This window comes from Sceloporus occidentalis, unplaced genomic scaffold (assembly GCF_023333645.1).
Source record: "Sceloporus occidentalis isolate IW3139 unplaced genomic scaffold, rSceOcc1.0.p SCAF_10, whole genome shotgun sequence".
In the NCBI taxonomy this organism is placed as follows: Eukaryota; Metazoa; Chordata; class Lepidosauria; order Squamata; family Phrynosomatidae; genus Sceloporus; species Sceloporus occidentalis.
In genome coordinates, this window is record NW_028316990.1 from 38,301,725 (window position 1) to 38,327,040 (window position 25,316).

Below are 25,316 nucleotides of genomic sequence, written 5' to 3' on the forward strand. Positions count from 1 at the left end.
GGTTGGGTTGCTATGGCAACCAGGGGATTGGGGTGGAGGCGACTCCATCGCTCAATGCGAAAATAAAATGTTTCCCAGTTCATCTGTTTTTAATGCCATTTATTGTTGAGCCTCCGCTCCCCAAAGCTGAAGGTTGAGAGATTCAGATATGCAAAAGGAAGCATTTCTTCACACAACACAAGGGTTGAACCATGGACCTCGCTGCTCCGAGATGCAATGGGGAAAGACGGGATGCTGGGCAAGAGCTCTGGACCTTTGCTCTGATGCAACGTACCTCTCCTTGTGTCCATCTGTTTCTGATAGTGAAGGTGGCTTGTGGGTTGAGATTTAATTCTGTGGAAGACACATGAGACATGGCCTACTGCATGGTTGCAGACCAGCAGCTGATGGTGGGAATGGGTTGTGGCTTGCATCTCATAGCCTTTCCAGGTCTGGTGGATCTACTGGCCAGGAAGGAGACTTGCCCACCTGGCTGGACCTCGAAGGAAGCCCCTTCCTACTAACGGCTGATAGTGGGGATGGGTTGTGCTCCCACCCCATAGTCTTTCTGTGTTCAATGTATCTACTGGTCAGGGAGACTTTCCCACCCAACTGGACCCAGAAGGAAGCCCCTTCCCACCAACAGCTGATAGTAGGAATGGGTTGTGGCTTCCACCCCATAGCCTTTCTGTGTCTGGTGGATCTACCAGCCGGGGAGGAGACTTTCCTACATTGCTGGACCTGTATGGAAACCTCTTCCCACCAATGGCTCATGGTGGGAATGAGTTGTTGCTTCCACCCCATAGCCTTTCCAGGTCCAACATATCTACTGGCCAGGGAGACTTTCCCACTTGGCTGGACATGGAAGGAAGCCCCTTCCTGCCAGCAGCTGATAGTGGGAATGGGTTGTGCTCCCACCCCATAGCCTTTCCAGGTCCAGCATATCTACTGGCCAGTGAGGAGACTTTCCCACATGGCTGGACCTCGAAAGAAGCCCCTTCCCACTAATGGCCAATGGTGGGAATGGGTTGCTACTCCCACCCCATAGCCTTTCTGGTGGATCTACTGGTCGAAGAGGAAACTTTCCCACCCAGCCGGATCTGAAAGGAAGCCCTTTCCCACCATTGCACTGGGTGATATCTTTCTCTGAGGTGTCACCCGGTGTAGTCCACATCCCCCGCACACACCTATTGTCGCCTCCGGTTGCCATCTCTCAATGGAAATTCCCTTGTTGTCTAAGCAAAAAAAAGAGAGAGAGAGAGGGGGGAGCTTTTGCATGAGAAAACATGAGCGTGAGAAAGAGAGAGAGAGAGAGAGAGAGAGAGAGAGAGAGAGAGAGAGAGAGAGAAATACTTAGCAAAGAGAGGCAAAGAAAATGGCCGAATGCTTAAATGGGAAAAACTTTGGCTCCACCGAAAGGCGCCCTCCTCCCTGTCCAAGCGCATCACCCGGAGTCCCATCTGCCCGCATGTGGGAGTAGCGGTTAGGTCTCCGCTTGCTTTTTAGCGACTGGGTTTGCCATGGCAACGCGATTCCTAGGAAACTTGCTTTGCACAGGGTTGCATGCTTTTAAAGAGCTGTGTCAAGGTAATAAATAAATAAATGTAATGGGGAAGGGAGGAAACCCCAGAGATTCATTAGCAACAGGTTCCCATAGTAACCCCTCTGCGCCCATTAATGATTCTTTCTCTCCTCCATCCCATCATACCCAACGCAACCTCATGCGCATCCACCATCCCTTCCTCCTCTCCTTGGTCATTTTGTTCCATGCGTGGGTGTCAAAAACCTTCCGAAGGACCAGGGGAAGACACAACACACATGCACAAACATACATATACACAAAATGCCAGAAGCAGATCACATTTCCAGGTAACCCAGCTGCTTTCATTTTAAAATGCCACCTTCTATCCTTCCCCCAGAGCTCTGCATCTAAGATCGGCTGACGCTACAAGGTGGAAGTCAAGTATCACAAGGAAAAAGAAAAGGAAACCCATGTTGACATGAGAAGTTGTAACCCTTGCAAGGATTATATTCCACTGAGAGAGCCATCTTGCAAAGGTTTCAGGCAGGGACAGCTAGCGATGGGGACAAATGGATGAACGCATGCTGGGTTTGCCAATTATTATTATTAATGTCATTCTCCAAAGAGTTTTGGTGGGCTGCATCCATCTTCAGGGGCAAAGGTGGGGAAAACCCAGGAAAGAAAGGGATGCGCAAATATTTGTGGTCCATTTGTTGCTGATTTCTTTTAAATTGTGTCTCGGGGTGGAGACCATGCAGCTGCCAAGATGATTTATGGCGGCTCCCAAACTTTGGTCCTCCAGGTATTTTGGATTTCAACTTCTATATATACATCTCATTTTTCTTCCAACAAAAGCCTATCTATCCAACAATACACATTAGAATTTACTTAGTAACATAAAACACTACCCCTAAAACACTACTTTCCTCCATGCCTCTTGCAAAGGCATCCTTTCTTCCCGAACATGTCTATTAGGATTTATCGTTCTTTGATTCTTTTATGATGTATACTCCCATATATCTCAGTAGTCACAAAGTTTTATGCTTTATATGTGATGCGAAGGATTTTCCTTCCCCTTCCAAGTTCATCTTGTTTCCCTATTGTTCTACCTATAGTTTAGTTCCATCCGTTCTTGCAAAACTCATTCATTCTTTCTCAGTTACATTCATGTCCCTAAAGTGGATTATTTCTGCAGTGCGGATGCGGCCTTTGGAGCAATTTGAAAGGGGCGGCGGATGGGGAAAAAGGCCCATTTTCTCCTACCGAACCCAAGTTCGCGGTCGGATCAGTGATCTATGTTCTTTCTTTTTTCCAACCAGAGGGGTTTTATTTTCCCCTCCCTTCCTTGGCCTTTTTGGAAAGATGTTTTCTTCTCAAAACATAATGTGCAGAGAAAGGCCAACGGTCAAGGGAAACAGGCCCATTATTCACCCAAAAATATGCCTGAAAGAAGGATATTAATAGGCTCGAGGAGGGAGCCGCTTGACTTATGGCAAGAGAAGAGGCCAGCTGCTCTCTGTAAAAAACAGAAATATGGTCCAGGGCACGGAAAGGGGAGTCTCTTTCAATAGCGGCCGATGGGACACGCTCCTCTATTGCCTTGCATTGCTGGAGGAATGTGAATAATAACCTTTCCTCCGCAAGTCTGCAAGGAAAAGGTACAGATTTGGAAGGGAGTCACACTGCAAAAGGAGCATCTGTAGCCTTTGGAAGATAAAGATGGAGGAATGTCAGCAAAGGAAGACAACAGAGGTCTAGGGCCCAAAAGCCGGGCCTTGATCCAAAAGAGATCATTCCAGCTCTTGAAAGGATAAATGAACCTGAGACGGGAAGGAAGGAAGGAAAAAAGGAGAGGAGGCCTGCAGCAGTGCCATGCATCCCCAACTATTTTTTGCAAAGGAAACCTGCTCAAGATGGCAAAAGTTATCAAGGAAGGAGAGCGAGGAGAGGCTGCAGGTGTTTGCTTTTGCCTGAGCCGATTGGGAAGAAGGAGATCCCAGGTTCAACCCTTCCTTTCTTTGCTGTTGAATTGAATGCAAACTCCTTTTGCAATCTGAATTTGCAGCAATTTGCAAAAGCAGAGGATAAAAGGCGGGTGAAGTGGGAGGACGAGAAAGAAACCAGGGTGTTTTAAATGCAACCGGAAGAGTAGGAAGGCAGAGGAATAACCAGGACTGTCCCTGTCAAATAGCACCCTTGGATGGTCATTTTAAATATACACTTAAAAAACAATTTCCTCCATTTTAAAACAATCACATTTCTGTTCAGAAAAAGTAACTTTTTTGCATGAAATATGGGATTTTTTTTTGCATAGAGCAAACCCAGCTGACTTACTAATTAACAAATTAATCAGCCAATCCATCACTGTTACCTCATCAACTGCAATTAATTAAAAGACCAATGAACTAATTGAGTTAATTAATTAACAAATTACCTAATCAGCTAACTTAGTTTTCCAAGGGCTTCTCACAACGGGGAGAAGGTTGAGTACAATATTCATTGTTTCCAATGAGAACAAAACCAAGAAAGGCTTCTATCCCTATTCTGGAAAGTCCTTCCTTATCCAATATAGTCAGCCCTTCATCCACTGATTCCACCAACCAAAACTTAATAATAATAATAATAATAATAATAATAATAATATTTTTGGCAATTCCAAAAAAGGCAAAGCTCAATTTTGCCATTTTGTAGAAGGGCCACCATTTTGCAATGCCATTGTATATAATGGGACTTGAGCATCCATGGATTTTGGTACCAACATGAGAGGCTCTGGAGCCAAACCACACTTGACATCAAGGACCTATTGTACACAGACTGCCAAGTTGGGCAGCCAAGTGTCAAGCATCCTCTTTCCCAAAAGCCATTCTTTGGTCTAGAGATCACAATCCACGAGAAAGGGGAGCAAGAACCTAGAAACTGACCACCCAAAATGAACAAGCGGACAGCAATCGTTGCTGTTGTTGTGTACCTTCAAGTGGTTTCCAGCTTATGGCAACCCTAAGGAGACCCTGTCATGGGGTTTCCTTGGCAAGGTTTCTTCAGAAGAGGTTTGCTATTGCCTTCTGAGGCTGAGAGTCTTGACTTGTCCAAGAGCAGCCAGTGGATTTCAATGGCCAAGCCAGGAATCGAACCCGAGTCTCCAGAGTTGTAGCCTGATGCTCAAGCCACAATGTCACATACAAATAAAAACTTGGGGAGAGGTACCATCTCAGCATCTAAATTATAGATCTGGCTGCACAAGGTTCCCTGTGGAAGCGGATGGACACTTCTGTCCTGTGCAGAAGGTCCATATTCAGTCCAAGAGGTCACCAAAGTGGAGCTACGCGTTGGTGCAAATATACCTATACGGATTTGCATGTGTTTGTGCATTCAGTTGCACAAAGGTTGCCGCCACAATCAACGTTTAACTCCAAACGGGAAGATACAGCCTCTTAGCCTTGACCGTTTGTCACGGACTTGCCCCCCTTTCTGTAAATTGTGCAAATTGTGCAAATTTTATAGATATCTGGGACCATCGCGTCTGTCCTCTTTGTTCCGATGATGCAGCAAATTGGAATCGCAATGTTCTGGAGCCTGAGATTAACCTTGCAACCTCTGCCCAGTTCATTCCCCAAACTGGGAAATAAAAGGCAACCAAAAAATGCCTGGTTTTATTGCTCCGTCTTCTCCAGCAACAATTCCAGAACTTTATTCACATTCTCCCAATCTCCTCCATGTTCACTCCTCTATTGCACCATTATTTGGGCCAAAAATCTGCAGTGTTGAAAGCAAATCACCCAAAGCTATATAGCCCAACTTTTTCAGAGGACATGGGAGGCTTCTTCCAAGAAGGGAGACAATAAAAGAAAAGATAAATACGAAAGAGTTCCACGAAGCGAAAGAGGGACATGTCAAGTTGATAGGATGGAGACTGTTTATGGGACCTGCCTTTGGTACTCAAGTCCAGTTCTCCTCTGCCGAAAAGCTAAAATATACACATTGCTCCATCCACGCGTCTGGAGGAATTTCATTCCTGTGCCCACAGATCTCTGGGTTGTTTTGAGAAAGAGGTGGTTAAAGGGACGCCAGTGTAAACAGAAGCCACATTGTGTATAGATAAGAGCCGGGCGAAGAAATGCGCACCTCCATCTCCATTTGCCTCCTCATCCTTGGCTTATTGCATGTGTATTTTATAGTGGCTTGTCTCGCTCTTTCTTTTCCTTATTGGCCCTACTGTGAACATTTCGGCCAAACCTAGTCGAAAGGTGATTTATAATCCCCAGCAACGTAAACATTGCAAGACTAAACAGGGGAGGAAAATGGGCTCCGGAGGGTAGAGGAACTTCCTCCTTTTCAGCCATGTTGAGATCTGGTTTCCATCAAACCAGCACCAGACATAGGCATCCAGCTCTTTCACACAGATTTGGGACCTGGCTTATTTTCTATCCATCCCGAGACCCAAGGCAGCGGACAATAGGACCTGACAAAGCAGAGAAAACTCAAGAACACAAGATGAGCCATTAAATCGAGGCTCCCGTTGCAAGGATGACTGGATTTGAATGCCTGAAACCTCAAACACGTGTTGGAGAAGAAAAATTGAAGACCTCTCCATCAAAAGGTCCTTCTTCTGCCACTATTTTGTATGCCTAAATGAATGAAAAGTACTTTGCCTGCAAACCTGTCAACGTTTTCAGAGATGGAAACTGGGACACACAGGGCCAAGCAACACTAGAGTGGGGTCAAGATGGCAATGAGTGCATGCTTTAAAAATGTCCTGTGTTCCCCTTCGCTCTCAGCTTATCGTTCCTGCTGCAAAGTGAATTGGAAATGCAAAAGGAGTTTTCATGGAGGAGGAAGAGGAGGGGCTGGAAGTTGTCCCTTCCCAGTCAACCCAGGCAAAAGCTCACTGGGCATTTCTGATGGACATCAGGCAGTGTTGTTGGGCTCCAACCCTTCTTAGCCAGTGTCCAGATATCCATTGACGCCCCACTGCAGCATACTGGGCCATAGTACACCAATATACTGCAATGTGCAATCCATCATAGTGCATTCCCAAAAGATGAGGGTATGTTGCAACTTCATGGCAGCCCCGAGGTGAACATGAATGCCATGAAGCTGCCCACTTCAATCTTCTGCACATGCAAAGCCATTTATGAATACGTACGTTCCCAGCAGACGTTTGACTAACAATTCTAGCCTGGTGTTTCCCACCAGCTGTTTTTAATATGAACCTTTTACGAAAACCCCATTTGTATGTTTTCAGAGGTAAGCTCGTTGCCAGGTTAAATTGGCAGCACCTTTTTGAGCTGATCTAAACATCTTTAACTGACGGAGCAATTACCCGTTGCAACCGAAAAGGAAAGCAAAGCGAGTAGCACTTACAACCGACTCAGGAGGTCCCTGGAAAAAGAATTAATGGCTTTACATGTTCCCTAAAAGCTGCACAGGAGGAGGAGGAACAAGACACTTTCCTGGAGAGAGAATGCCCTTTGGTTTGGATCCTCACTTAGCCAAAGCTGCATCCGCACTGCACAATTAATGCACTTTGACACCGCATTAACTATCATGGCTCCATCCTATGGAATGCTGGGATTTGTAGTTTGTTGTGGCACCTGAGCTCTAGATAAGATGATCAGGGCAAATGTAGTGTGAACCATGCTCCGTTGTTGAATCGATCCATCGATACACCAATTTATTTGTAAGTAGGAATGAGGCCCTAGACTGAAACCACTGAAACCACTAGGCCTCTTCATCCCAGACGCCGTAGATCTGCTCATTAAAAAGCTCTTGTCTTTCCTCCCCGCAGCCAACAGATTCAGCTCAATGATGTTTTGGGTTTTTGCAAGGGAGATAAAACCAGACTTGCAAATGCAACTTTTATTCACCTCACTGCAACGAGAGAAAAGAGACAATTACGCAGCATCCTTTTATGATCCGGGATTTGCCTTGACCCGGGGGGGCCACTGCCGCCGTTGCGAAGCGAAAACGCTGGGATGCTCAGGGCTTTGGGAGTGTGCGCCATTTCGCAATCTGTCATTTGGAGATGAGGAGAATGAGATCTGGAATGGGTGCACTTAATCGGTTGCCAAAAGCCAGCCTGATTGTTTCAAGAGCAATAAAACAGATTGTATTAAATGGGAGGAAAGGGAGGAGGAGGAGGAGGGGGGGAAGGGAAGAAGAATTACATCTGCAACTACAGCTTGTCAAATGGCTGTGAGAGGAAACCAGATCTGGCCCTAAGATGCAGGCCAATGAATACAACATTATATAACATGCATTCCTAATGTATTATAATAGGCTATCATATATTCTCCAACTTTCTCAATTAGGCAGGGACAGTCCCCATTGATCCTCTGCCATCCCACTTTCTAACTGCTTTTCAAATGTCCCGGTTTCTCTATCCTCCTTCCACTTCCCTCAATTTATTTCCATTGCAAACCCACCAACATTCCCAACTTTGCAAAGAAGGTCCCCATTAATCCTCCGCTGTCCCACTTTGCCATCTGCTTTTAAAATACCCCAGTTTTTCTCTCCTCCTCCTCCTCCTCCCTTCTCCTTTTGGTCCTCAGCATACTTCCATGGCTGCAAACTGAGTCCAAAGTGCAAAGGGAGTTTGCACAGGAACGAGGAAAGAGGAAGGGTCAGACTCTTCCGTTCCCCATTAAGACTCAAGCAAAAGGGAACTGCTGCTGGAAACCATGAAGCCCTATGAGGAGATGCTTAGGGAGCTTGGAGATGTTTAGACTGGGGAAGAGAAGGTTAAGGGGAGATATGATGGCTATGTTTAACTATTTGGAGAGATGTCAAAGGACGGAGCAAGCTTGTTTTCTGCTGCTCCAGAGACTAGGACACATGGAACAAGGGATGTAAACTCCTGCAAAAGAGATTCCACCTCAATATTAGGAGGAACTTCTTGCTGTTCAACAATGGAAGATGTTGCCTTGGAGAATGGTGGAGTCTCCTTCTTTGGAGGTGTTTAAACAGAGGCTGAATGGCCATTTTGGGGAGGGCTTTGATGGTGCCTTCCTGCATGGCAGAATGGGGCTGGACTGGATGATCTTTGGGGGGGGGTATCCTCCAGATTCTATGACTGTATGAATTCTTGGCCTCCTCCTGGCATTTTGGGCATCCCCAGTGCCTTGTAAGAGGATGTGCAGCCATGCTGGATTTAGCTGATGAAGACACAGATAACAGACTTGTAACATGCCTGGCGGGCACAACTTTGTAAACAGGATTAGTGTGCCCTCCCTCAGGATGCAGCACTTAAACTTAAAAGAATAACCCAGAGCAACCTGTCTTTATATACAAGAGCAATACAATAACGTAACCACACAGCCCTCCGCGTTCATTCCTTCCCCTTTAAACCATGTTTCCCTGTACAGCAGGACAGCTTTACTATGGGGTTTTCTAGATGCCTTGAACTACAGTGCCCATCACTCCGGTGCTGGTGGTGCTGGCTGATGGGTTTGCAATGGAAATAGGTTGAGGAGAAGAGAGGAGAGAGAGAGAAACCGGGACATTTGGAAAGCAGCTGAGAAAGCGGGATGGCTGAGGATTTATTGGGACTGTCCTTGCAAAATTGGGAATGTTGGTGGGTTTGCAATGGAAATAGGTTGAGGGGAAAGGGGGAAGAGCAGAAAGAAACTGGGACATTTGAAAAGCAGATGGAAAAGTGGGATGGAAGAGGATTAACTGGGACTGTCCCTGACAAACTGGGACTGTTGGAGGATATGCTATTTTTAAAGAAGACCCACAAAGATCACGGAAAGGAAAAAACCCATCTGAATCTCACCAAACAACTACCCACCGTGGCAGAAAGTTTCCAAGCCTTCCAGCAAACACACAACAAATGCCACCCACAGGCCTCTATAAATAAGCCCCGTGTAGGAGAGCCTGCTCTGGTTGAAATGACAGCATGGTCGCCTCCGAAAAGACTCCGAAAAGCATGATCCTACAGATGCTTTCGCCCAGAGAAAGGAGACAGCCTTGGACCAGGGCAAGACTGGAGGGTCCATGGTGCATTTGGATGACAAGACCCAGGGTGCTCAGTGCTTACAAACCCTACGGCGCAAGTGGCGGGGATTCAAATCCTCAATTATTGCACCCTCGCATGGTCCTTCAAGTCATTTCTGATTTGTGGCATCCCTAAGGCAAGACTATCCCAGGTTTTTCTTGGCAGGATTTGTTCAGAGGAGTTTTTGCCAGTGTTTTGTTTCTGAGGCCAAGAGAGTGTGACCTGCCTATGGTCACCCAGTGGGTTTCAATGGCCGAGCTGGGATTCGAACCCTGGTCTCCAGAGCTCTAGTCCAATGCTCAAACCGTTAAGCCATATTGGCTCTCCACTACAGAGGGAAAAATGGATACTCCTCAGTTGGAGTTGTGGTTGCGTGCCTTCAAGTCCTTTCTGGCGACCCTATGGCAAGCCTTTCATAGGGTTTTCTTGGCAAGGTTTCTTCAGAAGGGGTTTGCCTTGGCCATCCTCTGAGGCTGAGAGAGTGTGACCTCCCTATGGGTTTCGATGGTCGAGCTGGGATTTGAACCCTGGTCTCCAGAGTTCTAGTCCAATGCTCAAACCACTACACCATGCTCAACCCAGTACACAAACATACCCACATCAAGTCATTTCCAACTTACGGCAACCCCAAGGTGAAGCTATAATGGGATTTTCTGGGGCTGAGAGGGTGCAACTCACCCCATATCACCCAAACAGGTTTCTATGGCCAAGTGGGGAATCGAACCCCAATCTCCAGGTTCTCTACTCCAGAGCTACACCCTTGTATTTTCACAGAGCAAATGCTAAATATTTCACTCTGCATGTGGCCATGAGAGATGTACAGATTTGCATCCTGATCTCATTGCGATTCATTTCAGGGTAACTTTGGCCGCAACGGACCGGCATTTCCCCCAGCGAAACCTCGCGCTCAGGACTCAGGTCCTCTTTTTGCTTATATAACATGGGCTTCTGGTGACTTTGCAAGTGGCTTAGCTGTTTTGCTGATTATCCGTGCGCTTCTTCCCACCTTCCAGAAGAGACGCATCGCTTTGTGTGGTTCGCGCAAGAAGAGACATAATTACAGTGACAATACCAATCGCAGAGAAACATCGATTGGGAAATTAATAATGAAATGAAAAAGGAGCGAGGCTTGACACTTCTCCAATTGGGGCTCCGAAGACGGATGGAAAGCGCTTGCTTTTCATCCCAATATAATAATAATAATAATAATAATAATAATAATAATAATAATAATAATAATAATAGGGTTTATGTCTAGGCTAGGCTATTTGAAAGATTGGATTTTTCTACAGTCTGGCATAGCAGTTTGAGTGTTGGACTATGACTCTGGAGACCAGGGTTCGATTCCCAGCTTGGCCATGAAACCCATTGGTTGCGACTCGCGCAAAGTCATCCATTGAGTTTCTATGGCTGAGCGGGGATTTGAACCCTGGTCTCCAAAGTCTACTGATAAATATGTTACTTGCAATTCACAATTCATTACTTCCACTCCCTTAATGGTACTAAAAAGGTGGGGAAATTGCCCGACACCATCTCACAAACTTTCTCGCACTCGCAACCGCCTGTGACGCACCTCTGCTTCATTGTTTCTCGTTCCTTCTGGAAGCCATTGTGTTCTGTTTATCCTTCTGCAATCGATTGTTCATACAAATTACAGCAGATAATGGCTTAGGATGCTTATGTTAGATTACAGATGTGTTTTTGAAAGCGGTGCCTGTGCGCAAAGCCGTGAGAGGTTTGTTTTTAAAAACCAAAGCGCTTTGGCATTGTAAAGAATAAAACATCTGCATGGGATGCTACTCGCCTCTTAAACAGGTTGCAAGGAGACCTCAGACTCTCTCACTTATTGAAAAGCCCTACTTTATTCTTCAGTACCAAGAATGGATTTCTAGTCCGTTCCAAGTTCAAATCCCAACTATCCCTGTTTTGCACAGGATTAACAGTCCCCCATGAATCCTCTGCTGTCCCACTTTTCCAGCTGCTTTTAAAATGTCCTGGTTTCTCTCTCCTCCTCTGACTTTCCCCCTTTTTTGTCCTCCGCTTATTTTCATTGCTGCAAACTGAGCTCAATCTGCAAAAGCAATTAATTCAATGGAAAGAAAGAAAGGAGAAGGCAGAAATCTTTCCCTGCCCAGGCAACTCAGGCAAAAGCAAACTGCAAACTCTTCCTTTATACTAAAATTAATAACTTTACTGATTAACTTTTCCCATCTTGACCATACTCTGATGTTCCTCGGCCGGACACATGTCCTGGTTTTCATCTGTGAATATTGGATGCCATGCAATTTCTGTTCCCAGGATGACCAGACACATCACCTTTTCCCAGGACACTTCAACCTTCTGTCCAGGAGGAATTCCAAGAGGCCCTCCATTTTGAGCATGGCAAAGAAAAGCATGCATTCACATTTATATGGCTGCTGTAAGAGGGGGAATCCCTTTTGCAACCCTAGAGTTTTGCAGTACTAGACAAATAAGCTTTTATTTGGTCGTCACGGCCTCCATTTTTCTGGAAAGCCCTCCGTTTTATTATGGTGCCTGTCCATTCTGTCCTATTCTATATGACATTTTTGCTTGCTTGTGAGCACCGAAGTGGCTTGCTCTGACAGCAAATGTCCCGATACTCAAGGAAGCCTAGTGTTGCAAAAGAGATTCCCTCTCTTACAACAGAAGGGGATTTGTTCATCTGCCTGAGAAAATTGTTTTTTTGGATTACAACTTCCAGAGGCGGCTGGAGGGGATTCTGGAAGTTGTAGTCCAAAATAAAAAACATTCCTCTCTTCTTCCAAGCCCTGGTTGTATGCAGATTTCCCAGTGATTTTTGGACACAAGCAGCCAAGGGGGATGGATGGGAGAGACAACGCTCCCCAAATGCATGCTCTGCATACCTGACCCTTCACCCGATGGATGGTAAACTGATCATACAGACATCTGTCCCCCGTTCCCCAAATGGAAAGTGCGCAAAGGCTTTTTTTAGCCAGCTATAAATGTGCGGCAAAGACCCGGCATCCCAGTTTGCTCGACCCAACCTCCTTTCTCGACCCCCAGAAGCCTGTCTGGGGGTCTCTTAAGAGGCATTTGCTTTGGGTTGGAAGGGAGGAACCAAAGCGCCCACCTGCTGCTGCTTGCAAACCATGCACAGGACCCCCAGAAACATGCCAGACGTGGCCTCCTCCATTGGCAAACCCTCCTTTCAGGGATGGGCAAGAAGGGGAAGAATGCATCCCCTTGGACTGGCAAAATTCATGCCCAATATATTTGCGCATGAAAATTGTCTCAGGGTTAGAGGTTTGCTAACCATTGGCCAACCTGGCTGTGTTTTGGACTCCAACTCCAGCTTGGCCAGTGGTTAGGAATTCTGGGAGCCGAAGTCCAAAACATCTGGAGGACCAAAGTTTGGGAATCAGGGCCGTAGATCATTTATAACAGCGATTACCAAACTCTGGCCTTCCAGATATTTTGGACTTCAGCTCCCAGAATCCCAGACCACTGGCCAAGATGGCGGAGGCTTCTAGTAGTCGAAGTCTAAAACATCTGGAGGACCAAAGTTTGGTAACCACTGATTTGTAACAACAGGCGCACCAAGGTGTCACCTGGTGTGGTCTGCAGCATCCCCCTTAGGAATACACACTCTTTAACCCCTTTATTTTTAAAAAGCTTTTCCCTTGGAAGAAAGCCATTTAATTTCTTCCTCCTCCACATTCCCTGCAAAACACGAAGCCTTTTAAATGCTCCAAGAGATGCAAGCCCGCTCTCCGACGCTCATTTGCAATTCATTCCAGACTTAACATTGCAAAGCGTACGGAAAATGTCACTTTGCGCGCAAAACAATGCTTAAATGGAAAATTAAAATGTACAGCCCGGTTCTCTGAAGGGTGTCGAGACTCAAGTTTGGAGCCTTGCTGCGATCCTGGGGACGCGTCTCCTGGGAAATGGTTCCCATTTGAGTCATGGAGTCTTGCTTTTGAGTAGGGTGCAAATCCCATGGATATTGTTAAGGTTTGCCTCCTGGGAATGGGGCAGCCCTTTATAGAGCCTGCTGGATGCAAAGCTTATTACAGTGGAAGATAGGGTTTGTTGGAGATGTCTCATCCAAAGGGTCTCCATGAGTTCGACTTAGGGCAGCTTAGAACAACAAGGTCTTAATGCAAAACCTATTACAGTGGAAGATGGGGATTGTTGGAGATGTCTCATCCATAGGGTTGCCATGCGTCAGACTTAGGGCAGCTTAGAACAACAGAGTCTTAATCCAAAGCTTATTACAGTGGAGAATAGGTATTCTTGGAGATGTCTTATCCATAGGGTCGCCATGCATCGGACTTAGGACACCTACCAACAACAACAGGATCTTAATGCAAAGCTTATTACCCCCATTGAGGACCTCCTGACTTGCTAAGCAGAGCAACCTCTACCAGCTTGCCTGGTTTGTTGATCTGTTGCATCTTTTCCTGCAAGAGTTTCTCTGCCTTCCTTCCTTCCTTCCTTCCTTCCTTCCTTCCTTCCTTCCTCCTATTCCCAAAGACAGGTGTCTTTCCAATCCTCCTGGCTCTTGTCCAACACCCTCCTCCTCCTCGCTTTCCACGCTTATCCTTCTCTCTCCTCACCATCCATCTTTCTGTCTCGCCACTTTTCAAGAGCCCCAGAAATGCTTTGGTGGCATTCTTTCCAAAGCTGGTTGCCCTTTAGAGAGAGGCAGCTTGGAAATCCATGCAAGGCCTCTTTCTAGCTGGGCCTTTGAAAACACAGAGCCAACCCTTTGCTAAGTTCATCTTTGAAAGAAGCAACATGCAATAATTATTATGCTTAGCTCTGCACAAAATTCATACGTGGCATTTTTCTTGCATTTGAACCCTGGTTTCCAGAGTCGTAATCCAACACTCAAACCAATATGCAACACCAGTATGATGCATGTTTATGCAAATACAAGTATTCCAAAATCCTGTTCTAAATGAAGATGACCATAATCATAATATGAGGTTCAAATTCAAAGGTTAGTCTGGAAAAATCAGTCTGCAAAGAGATCTTGCAACACCTTTGAGACTAACCCACCCTAAAGCAGCAAGGCCTGTCAAGGATGACACAGTGCAGAAATAATCCAGTTTGAGACTGCTTTAACTACCCTAGCTTTGTGCTAGGGAATTCTGGGAAATGTAGTTTGTTGTGGCACCAGAGCTCCTTGACAGAGAAGGCTTAATGTCTCACAAAACTACAACTTTTAGGATTCCCTAGCAGTGACCTCTGGCGCAGCTAAAGTGGTCTCAGACTGGATTGTTTCTGCTGTGTATCTTGGACTTTAGTATCAAAGGTGCGACAGGATCCTTTTGCATACTCATAATACTGATGATAGAGGGGGAAATACTGAGAAATACTGCAGCAGTGGGAACAATGAGATGCCCATGAAGGGTTATATTACTAGCTTGTTGTATATACAGCCAGCCAGTTGTGACGGAGGAAGACCTTGTGGAGAGCGAACCGATGGAAAGAAGGCCTTGCAAAATGTTTCTGCAAGGGATTGCTTTGTCCAAACTTTTCATTCCAGAGAGAGAAGGGATTCTGCTCTCCGGCCGGTTAGCCGCTCACCCGACCCAAAGCGTGAAGGCATCTCTCCAATATTTGTGGCATGCGGGGCCTGAAATTCCAGACGGACCGCTGCACGCCATTCCCTCTTTGCTCCTCCGCTGCTGCTCCGGGATGTCAACCAACCTGGCAAAGAGGCAGCTGGGGAAAAGCCGCCCAAAAAGGAAAGAGGTGGGAACAGCTGCCACACTTTGAAACCCAGGACATTTTGGGACTGATGGAAGCAACATCGAAGGCGTTCATGGCTGGCATCCATAGTTTTTTGTGGGTTTGTCGGGCTATGTGGCCATGTTCTAGAAGAGTTTATTCCTGATATATATAGTGTGATCCTGGATTGGGAGGAGTGACTTCCATGTTAATCTGTGTATTGTTCTGTTGTTGAATGGGAGGATATGCAAACAGGATTTGTGTCCATTTCATTAGAAATCCAGGGCCTCATTCCCACTTACAGATAAATCGGTCTCCGATCTGAATCGATGGATCGATTCAAAATCAGATCACGGTTCCCACTACATTTGCCCTGGTCGCATTTTCTGGCATGGATTCGAATTAAAATAACCCAGTTATGGTTCCCATTCACAAATGAATCATTTTTATTTAAACCGGTTCCCGAGGCAGATAACCTACTTGTGGTTCGCATTGGGAAGTGAATCGGTTTAAATAGGATCGGTTCCATTTCTGCTTTGCTGCATGTCGCAGTAAACCGATTCCAATCTGCATCTGGTTCCCATGTGTGCTGAAGCGATTCATTTAAGACCAGATTGTGAAATCGAATCTGATCCGATTCTGTTTCCCACTTGCACTGATTCGATTTGGTTGAAAAGACGTGGGTTAAATGGGTCTAGAGCATGGCCCCCTTTCAGAATCACTTCAGCGATTTGGATTAAGTGGGAACCATGGTCGTTTAAACTGGTTCGAACTGAATCATGATCCGGTTTAAAAGGTAATGGGAATGAGGCCCTGGAAGGTTCTAGCTTGGCTCTTCAACCATTCTTGGCTCCCTTTTGGTGCACGTGCATCAAATCTTTCCCCCTGAAATGCTACGAAACTGAAATATCGATAGGCAAGGAGGGCCATCTAGCAAAGCCAAGCGATGTGCATTCCCTTCCTCTCTCTTTCTTAGTTCGATTTCTCCTTGCAAAGAGCATTATAGGTTGCTTCCTGTATCAGTAACCGCCATCCCTTCGCCGTTGCCAAGGGAGGCCAGGAAGCGCCCATTTCACAAACATATACAAGTTTCATGGCTTAACTAAAGCAAGATCGATAATTGCCCATTTTAATAAATAATGCACATTATACTGCTGGCAGGACATAATGCTGCGAGCGCCCGGCAGGTATCAAGCAGGCGCAGCCCGTTCCGGTTTGCCATGAAGCCATCGCTTCGAACAAGAGGCTTCTCTTAACCTTTTAACATTTTCAATGGGGGAGGAAGCAGCCCTCTCTTTGCAAAAATTGGGAATCCATAGTTATTCTAGCTGGACCTAAAACCATGCATTACAGGCAGAGATGAAGATGTTGATGAATAAAAAGGAAAATCTAAAGCCTGATACTTTAGTTCTTTTTGTTAATTGCCTTCAAAATGGGCAAGACTTCCAAGACTTGCCTGGTCTTGCAAAATCAGTCTTGCAAACTCAGGAGCCGTGGCTTTCTCAATTCAATCAATCCACCTGCAATGGATTGTTTCAATCCTACTTTCCCCCACTTTATTGCTATTTGCAATCTCTTTTTCTTCCATGATCCTATCATTGGAGACACTAGTATCTCTCCGCTTTCAGCAACCATAACCAATACCTCAGATCAAGTCAATTTTTGTGGGATGTGGTGGTGCAGCTGGTGGGAGTGGGACATTATAACTCCAAAGGACCATATAATGCATGTGTTGTGTTGAAGGACACTCGGGCATCTGTCAAGCCAATTGAGAAAGTCACTGAGGCAGGGCCAGAGCCCTTCTCCTCTTTGTGCCACAGGCCTACGCAATCCAACATCTTTGAATGGAAAGCATCAGGGCATAGCTATGCGCACTGTCAGTCAGAGGCTAATCCCTTTTGCAAATCTCTCCCTCCCTCTCTTTACATATATTAGTTCCCAGCCCACAAGACAACCCACCTCTTCTAAGCCCTCTTACATAAACGGCCAAGGCACCCTTGCCGCCCTCCTCCAACTCTTCCAAAGCTTTCGCCGCAGTCCAAACCCTTGTTCTGATTTGCCAGGGAGGCATATGAGGCTGACACGCAGGACCTGGATCGCCAGTGGGAACCGAGATCGAGATCTTGTTCGAAGCTGACAGAGCGTAAAGACCTGCCAGCAGACTTTTGTGGAAGTCCAGAAGCTAGAAAGATGAACACATCAGGCCTGGTGGTGACATGATCAAGCTTTCCTGATGCATCCCCTTGGCTACTTTGGGACCATTTGGGTCAAGGGAGGCAAAGTTGCCCCAAGCGTCCACCCAAAACCCTCACGCAATGAGGAAGTCCATATCTCCTTACACGACATCAGAAAAACCCATTTGGTGGGGTCAGAAGTGAGGAAAATGTGGCCCAAAGCCCTTGGATCCTAATTTTGTGGTCCACAAAGCACCCCTAGATGCCTCCAAGACCCTTCAAGTGAATTTTCATGCAACTTTCTGCCCCAAATTGTTCCCAGATGTTTCCGAATTGCCACCTCAAACATGGTGGTTTCAATCCCCCGCACCCCCAGAAGGCAAAGCGGTCCAAACTTACTGAACATGGCAACCAGAAATGATGCAATGATACATATCTATCTTAACCTAAAGTGGAGGAAAGCCAACAGATCCAAGAGAGCATTAAAAAAGAACATACACGATGGCTCACTGCTTGTATTTTACCATCATTTCCAAAGACAACATCATAAAAGAAAGAGCACTCTGGATTTGGCCAAACCAAACAGACATTGCTAGTAATCTGCAGGACAAAATGGTCACATTCAATCCAATATCCAAATAAGAAAGCACATTAGTAGGGTCATGCTCTCCTTGGCCAAGAAAACCATCTCCTCAAAAGGATATGATGTATGTTTTCCAACCTGAAACCATCATGAGACGCTGCGTTGGAAACCCCACACTTCTACCTCTATCCAGACCCAAAGAATGAAGCCCAACCAATTACCAGGTGAATGTAAAACCCAAATCATCCACAAAACGAATCCGGTTAAGGAGAGAGGCTCAACAACCAACTTCTTTTGAGGCGCAGAACTTAGCAAGCAACGCAACTCTTCATCTCACCCTTGTTGAGCCATCGCAACTCAGCACCCAAAGTCAGAAGTCAAAGTTGACCAAACCCAGACGGAAAAACAAAATAAAACCAAAGCCTCCCCAACTGGGAAGATGTCAAGGATATGGGTTACAGACCAGTCTGAGGCACCAGCTCCGCGGTCGGGTCGTCTGGTCAAGGCAGAAGAAGACGGTGGAGGCCAGCGCAGGGTAAGGGACCTGGTTCTCTCCATCTTGGGCTGGATCCCGGGCAGACGATCCCACCGAGCCAAGACTCTCCTGGATGGATTTACAAGCGCTGAGAGCATCCTCGTCCTTCTCTTCCCTGGATTGGGGCACTTGTCCAGGGGCAGAGCCTATGGAGGCTATGGGGACTCGTACTTCGTCGCTCGCCAGTGGCTGAAAGTGTTCTCTTCTCTCGCCATCAGTCATGATAGCAGCCAACACCTGCAGAAAGGAACAGGAGGCTTAATCCCACAGGAAACAGCAAGGAGCTTGGACAACAGGAATGGAGACTTGGGTCAAGAGTTGCCTGGCCACTTGCTGATGACCCAAAGGAAAGCAGCCTTCTCTCAGGTCTGACCAATGGCCTATCCCAGAGGCTCCCAAACTTTGGTCCTCCAGATGTTTTGGACTTCAGCTCCCAGGATTCTTGACTGTTGGTCAAGCTGAGTAGGGCTTCTGGGAGCTGGAGTCCAAAACACCCGGACAACCAAAGTTTGGGAACCATTGCTCTAAGGTTACTCAGGATCCTGTGTGCTTGACTAAGACAATGGCTTCCAAACTTGGGTCCTCCAAATGTTTTGGACTTCATGACTGTTGGCCAAGCTGACTGGGACTTCTAGGCGTTGACGTCCAAAACACCTGAAGGACCAAAGTTTGGGAACCACTGCACCTAGAGGTATCCATCCATGCATCTTTCTCTTTTGCTTCTCATTCAGTTTTTGCATGGAAATGGAAGCAAGCCAAGCCTCTCTCATTGCTGTCTTTGGACTGATGGGACCGTCCAAGGTAGTGATGCCAGGAGAACATTTATTGAGATGAAAAACAGGAAAATGTCAAAGAATGCAGGGTTTTTGTTTGCATGGGACTTAGTTTCTCATTTTAAAAAGACAGTAATGTTTGGGAAAGCAGAAGGCAATAGGAAAAGAAGACGACTCCCTTGCAAGAGGATGAAACCAAATTTCAAGATAGAAGTGCAATAAACAAGTAGATAAATAACTAATAGACTCCAGCAAGGAAGTCTCAGCTGCTGCCCTGAGTTAGCAAGACTTTAGCAAGGTCATTCGTAACAAGGTCCCTTGGAAGCCTCTGCTGCAAATTGAAGTTTGGCTTGACGTCTAACAACAACGGTCCCTTGATCTCTGGAAGAAACGTAAGGCCAGACTCCAAGTTACATGAGAATCCTCTCTTTGGTGCTCCCAACATCACTCACATTTTTATCTTTAAAAAGGAAGGAAGGAAAGGCAGGGGATCTTAAGGCAGCCCCAAGACTAACCGGCTTATTCTAGCACGACCCTTTGTGGCTTGTAATCCATAGAAATGGATTAGCGTCCATGAAAGCGCATGCTAAAATAAATGGGTCCGTCGTCACCAGATTTCCTTGCTCCCGCTGCCAACCCCAACTAGCAGAGCGACTTCTTGGGCATTTGGTATTTTTTTAAAAGGTAGCATGCAAAGACTATTTTGAATCAGAGCAGCAGTCTGATCCAGATCAAGGCCTCAGTTGGGATTTGAGTTTAATCCTCTCTCCCTAAATGTCATAGTCCCAATCCAGACCATGGTCCCCTCCTTCAAGCAAAGGAAATTTGGAAAGATTTAACTTTTAGAATCCAAGCATCTTCCATGATGTTTCGAACAGCAGCTCCGTTGGGATGAGGATAGATAGATAGATAGATAGATAGATAGATAGATAGATAGATAGAGGCTACATCCCATTATAAGCTGCAGCTGGAGGAGGCCCATTGGATCAACGCTTGAGACAAAAAGGTTGCCAAGGTACCAAGTTTCCATCTATTCATCTGAGATGTCTAGTTAGGACCAACATTTCGTTTCAGGCCTATGTTGGAAACTCACAATGGCAACTGTTGGAGTAATCCTTGTTGTTAAGTGTGCCATGACCTAAGGCAACTCTCCTTGGCTTTCTCGACAAGATTTACTCAGAGGAGGTTTGCCAAGGTCACCTGGTGGGTTTCTGTGGCTGAGTGTAGATTTGAACCCTGGTCTCCAGGGGTTTGGGTCCAAAATGCAAACCAATGCACCGTGGTGGCACTAAAAAATATGGTTTTCTTAGTAGGGTTGATTCAGAGAAAGTTTGCCATTGCCTTCCTCTGAGGCTGGGAGCGTGGGACTAGCTGAAAGTCACCCAGTGGGTTTCCACAGCTGAGCAGATACAAAATCTGCTCCATTCCATCAACAGCGTCATAGAACCACAGAGTTGGAAGAGACCCCAAGGGTCATCCAGTCCAACCCATTTTGCCATGCAGGAAGACACAATCCAAGCACTCCTGAAAGATGGCCATCCAACCTCTGTTGAAAAACCTCCAAAGAAGGAGACACCATCACAGTCTGGATCTCAATTGTTATGTGCCTTCAAGTGGACTCTGACTTATGGCAACCTTATCATAGCAGTTTCTTGGTCGGATTATTCCAAGGAGGATTTTTCACGGACCTCCTCCGAGGCTGAAAGAGAGCAGGACTTGACTAAATCACCCAGTGGGTACTTCTAGAAAAATCTGCATTGCCCCTGAAGGCTGTTTTTGGTCCCAGCTTCGTAATATTTACACAAAGTGAGAGAGAGGTGGTTCTGAAAGCAAGCAAAGAATAAAGCTTTAAAGTTACAAGGGAGTGCAGGAAAGGAACAGCTCAGTGCCAGGGGTAGAAGGGGGTGTCTATCAATGGAAGATATGGCTAGGAAAGGTGACCAAGGTGAAGAAATGGAAGCATAGAAGACCTCAAAGATGTTCTGCCTTGTCCACCATCCTATTTCCAAACCTGACACTTCTAGGAATATACATATATATATATATATATATATATATATATAGGCTCATATGCATCCTTGTGCAGTGAGTCCCACAGGTCTGACATGGGAGGAAGGACTTGGTTTTGTCTGACCTGGATCTATTAAACATCAAAATTATCGAATGTCCCTGCAATTCTGTATTTCTGGAGGGGAAGAGTGGTGGGGAAGGAAGGAAGGAAGGAAGGAAGGAAGGAAGGAAGGAAAGAAGGAAAGAAGAAAAGAAGGAAGGAAGGAAGGAAGAATAGGGGCAGGAGGGATACAATGAGTCAATGGACAGTCTCCAACTGGAGTAGACCCTATTAAATCAAACGGATCTATCTAATTGTTGACTTCATAGAAACTGATTTTAGTGGCTTTGCTCTATTATATATTGAGCTGTCGTATGAAAAATAAGGGATCATCGCAATGGCTTAAAAGCAGATCAGCCCTCTTAGAGTAGACCCAGTGACAAATACAATTTACCCATTTTAATGTTTTTGTACTGGTTTTAAATCGTATTTTTTTAAATCTGCTGTTAGCTGCCTGTAGTCCCTATATTGGAAGAAAGGTGGGATGTAAATAATAATAATAATAATAATAATAATAATAATAATAATAATAATAATAATAATGTGTTGAGTTACCATCCAGCAATTGGTTCAAGTAGGTCTACTCTAGAGAGCCAGTGTGGCGCAATGGTTTGAGCAATGGACTATGACTGTGGAGACCAGCTTGGCCATGAAACTTACTGGGTGACCTTGGATGAATCACACTCTCTCAGCTCCAAAAGGCAGCCATGGAAAACCAACTGTGGACAAATCTTGCCAAGAAAACCCCATGACGGCTTCTCCTTAAGGTCACCATAAGTTGAAAACGCCTTGAAGGCACACAACAACAAGGTTTACTCCCTTGTAGAGAATCAGGCTTTTCTGGTGAGCATCTCCCCATGGATTTGGCCACCTCTCTAGGCAATATTTCCAGTGTGACAACAATAAGTCCCTGCCCCAAGGAGGTTACAGTCTACATTCATGGGAGGGGTGGATATGTGAGATGTGGGATACAAAGGAAGATGGAAGAGGGACATGAGATGCCTTCTACACTGTAGAAATAATGCACTTTGACATCACTTTTACTGCCATGGTTGCATCCAACAGAACCCTGGGGTTTGGAGAGAGGTTTTAGGGGTGCATCTACACTGGAGAGATAATGCACTTTGGCACAGCTTTAATGGCAATGGCTCCATCCTGTAGAATCCTGGGGTTGGTCCTTTGGGGAGAAAGTCTTAGTACCCATCTGCATTGTAGAAATAATGCATCTTGACACCACTTCAACTGCCATGGATCCATCCTACAGATCCCTGGGATTTGTAGTTGGGTGATGCACCCGCCCTCTTGGACAGAGAAGGCCAAAGACCTTGAGAACTGCAAACCCAATGATTTCTGGAGCTACAGCACTTAGAGCGGATATAATGCCATACATTAAGTTCACAGTGCGGATGCAGCCAGAGATGGAAGCAAGGAAAGGAGTTTGAAAGGAAGAAGAGAACAGAGGAGGAGGAGGAGGAGGAGGAGGAGAATGAGTTCAAGGCTGAAAGATGGATTTGGAAGAAGAAGGGGAACAGGAAGGAAAAGGTTAAAAGGAGGTGGCGGAGGTGAGGATTGACCTGGAAGGAAGGAAGGTGAAAAGAGTGGGAAGAAAAAAATGTGGAGTGGTGGGGAAAAAAGGGTGGGCACTTCATTGTTCTCTCCATTCCTTGCATCTCTTGGTTTCTCTCTTCCTCCTCCTCCTCTCCCTTCCTTTCTTCCTTTTGAAAGAGCAAAAAGACTATAAGCCGGGGGGGGGGGGTCCCCTGGTAAATGTTTTCCAGGCGTGAACCTAGAGATGGAGAGAAATGAAGGAGAGAAAGCCAGAGAGCCCCTCCTCCTCCTCTCCATTGTCTGGAAAAGTGAAAGGTGTGGGAAACCCACCTGAAAGGGAGCGCAGGGATGGAGATAGGGAGGGGGAGAGAGATGGAGGGAGGAAGGGGGGAAAGAAGAAGAAAAATGGGTGGGGGTCCCTTATATTGGGGTTCCAGCCTCCAAAGACACCCCTGCACCCCGCCCCCCAAACCCCCCCAGAGAGCTGGAGGATGAGACCAGCAGGAGAAGAGTCCCTAAAGTCCTTGTGGTGAATTAGATAGATAGATAAAAGAGAGAGAGATGGGTAGATAGATGGGTGGGGCGGGTCCCTTGTATTGGAGTTCCAGCCTCCAAAGACCCCCCCCCAAACAAAAAATACCCCAGAGAGCTGGAAGAAGATGACACCGGAGGGGGGGGGGGAAGAGTCCTTAAAGTCCTTGTGGTTAAGATATACATGCATATACATATACACGTATGTATATATGTATATACACACACATATATGAGGAGGGGTCCCTCATATTGGAGTCCCAAGCTCTAAAGACCCCCCCCCCCAAAGCCCCAGAGAGCTAGAAGAGGAGCCAGCAAGAGGAGAGTCCCTCAAGTCCTTGTGGCCCAGATTTGTCTCTTTCCTGCCTCCTGAGGGAGCCCCCCAGGAAAGCCAAGCCTGGAAAGTGAGGCAGAGCCCCTCTACAAGCCACCTTGGGGAAGGGGAGCATGGCAAGGCTTGACTTCGGAGAAAATGTGGAAGAAGAGCAGGAGAAGGAGGACGCCTTGGGGAGAGAAAGAGATGTGAGAATGAATGAATGAATGTGTGGTTGTGTGTGTGCCTGGGGACAGGGTCTTTTGGGGGGGGGTCCCCTTCGCCCCTTCCTTACCTTGGTTCCACGGAGCCCGGGCTTCCCACGCGCATAGCCGCCCCTTGTCCTTCCCAGGAGCCCAGCCAGAGGAAAAAAAACACACAAAAGCCCCCCGAAGCCGGACTTTCCAAAAGCTCTGAAGGCAGGAGAGCTCCCCTTCTTCTTTTCCCAAAGACTCCTAGGAGCAGCTCCCTAGGCGACCCTTCAGGCCAAGGGGGCCTCCATCCTGGGGTCTCTTGGATGGTCCCTTAGCCCCCCCCCTTTCTCTCCTCCACCTCCTCCTTTCTTTCTTTCCCTCTTTCCTTGCCCTTTCCTCCTCCACTCCAAGCACAAAGAGGAGAGAAAGAGAGAGAGAGAGAGAGAGAGAGAGAGAGAGAGAGAGAGAGAGAGAGAGAGAGAGAGAGAGAGATGGCCAGTGGGGTCCTTTCCAGTTATTCCAATAACTCCTCCTGCTTTGCACCAAAATCCTCTTGGGGGAAAAGTGGGGGGCACCCAAGGTGCCACTGCCCCCAAAGCCTTAGCAGCAGAAGAAGGGGGCGTTAGGAGGATGGGGAAAGGTGGAAAGCCAAAGCTCCATCGGTGGAAGAAGCCAGCGAGCCAGCCAGGCTTTTGCGCACAGAAACTTCAGCCCTGGTCCAGGGAGGGGAGGAAGAAGAGGAGGACTAGAAAGGGAAAAAAGGGGTGGAGAGTCCAGGGGAAAGGGGTGGGGAGGCTGGGGAAAGGGGCTGGAAGAAGGAAAAAGGGGGGATCGAAAGAGAGAGCCAGGGAAAGGCTGCCCCCCAGGAGCGCTTTGGAGAAGGCGCCGTGCGTAAAAGTCTCCAGGGCGCACCGGAGAGAGACCCATTTTTGGAGAGCTCCTTTGGACCCTTCTGAGCTTCTGAAGGAGGAGGGATCGGGGCCAGGAGAGAAGAGGGGACCCCTACCTTCCCCATGGAGCCCTCCCCGGATGGCCAACGCCTCCCTTCCCTCCCTTTTCCCCTCCTTCTTTCCTTCCCTCCCACCCTTCCTTTGTTCTCGTCTCTTTCTCTCTGGCGCTGGGAGCGGCTCAGAAGTTCAGCCGCTTTCCATGGCAGGCTGTGGACCAACTGCAGGGATCGTTTTGGGGGGAAAGGGATACTGAGGATGGGGGGCATCTCAACATCTATGGACCAGAGCCTTCCTGGGGAGGGAAGGCCAACAGAGGAGGAGAAAAAGAACCAAAGTCGAAGGTTTTCACGGCCGGCATCCATAGGATTTTTTGTGGGTTTTTCAAGCTCT

At 46.7% G+C, this 25,316-nt stretch overlaps 1 protein-coding gene across 2 annotated transcripts in view; it reads right to left on the reverse strand.

Moving 5' to 3' along the window:
- LOC149306531 (voltage-dependent T-type calcium channel subunit alpha-1H-like) overlaps positions 1 to 24,437 on the reverse strand; it is a 139,554-nt gene extending 115,117 nt beyond the window's left edge. Inside the window, exons 1-2 of one of the 2 annotated variants that reach the window (XM_089477032.1) lie at positions 24,078 to 24,437; positions 18,425 to 18,744 (exon numbers count right to left, since the gene is read on the reverse strand). In XM_089477032.1, coding sequence (XP_089333158.1) covers positions 18,425 to 18,729 — 305 coding nt within the window. In that variant the 5' untranslated portion in view covers positions 18,730 to 18,744; positions 24,078 to 24,437. Of the gene's footprint in view, positions 1 to 18,424; positions 18,745 to 20,120; positions 20,172 to 24,077 lie in introns of those variants that run through there. The other variant, XM_089477031.1, reaches the window with a different exon arrangement.
- Between the last annotated feature and the right edge of the window lie 879 nt (positions 24,438 to 25,316).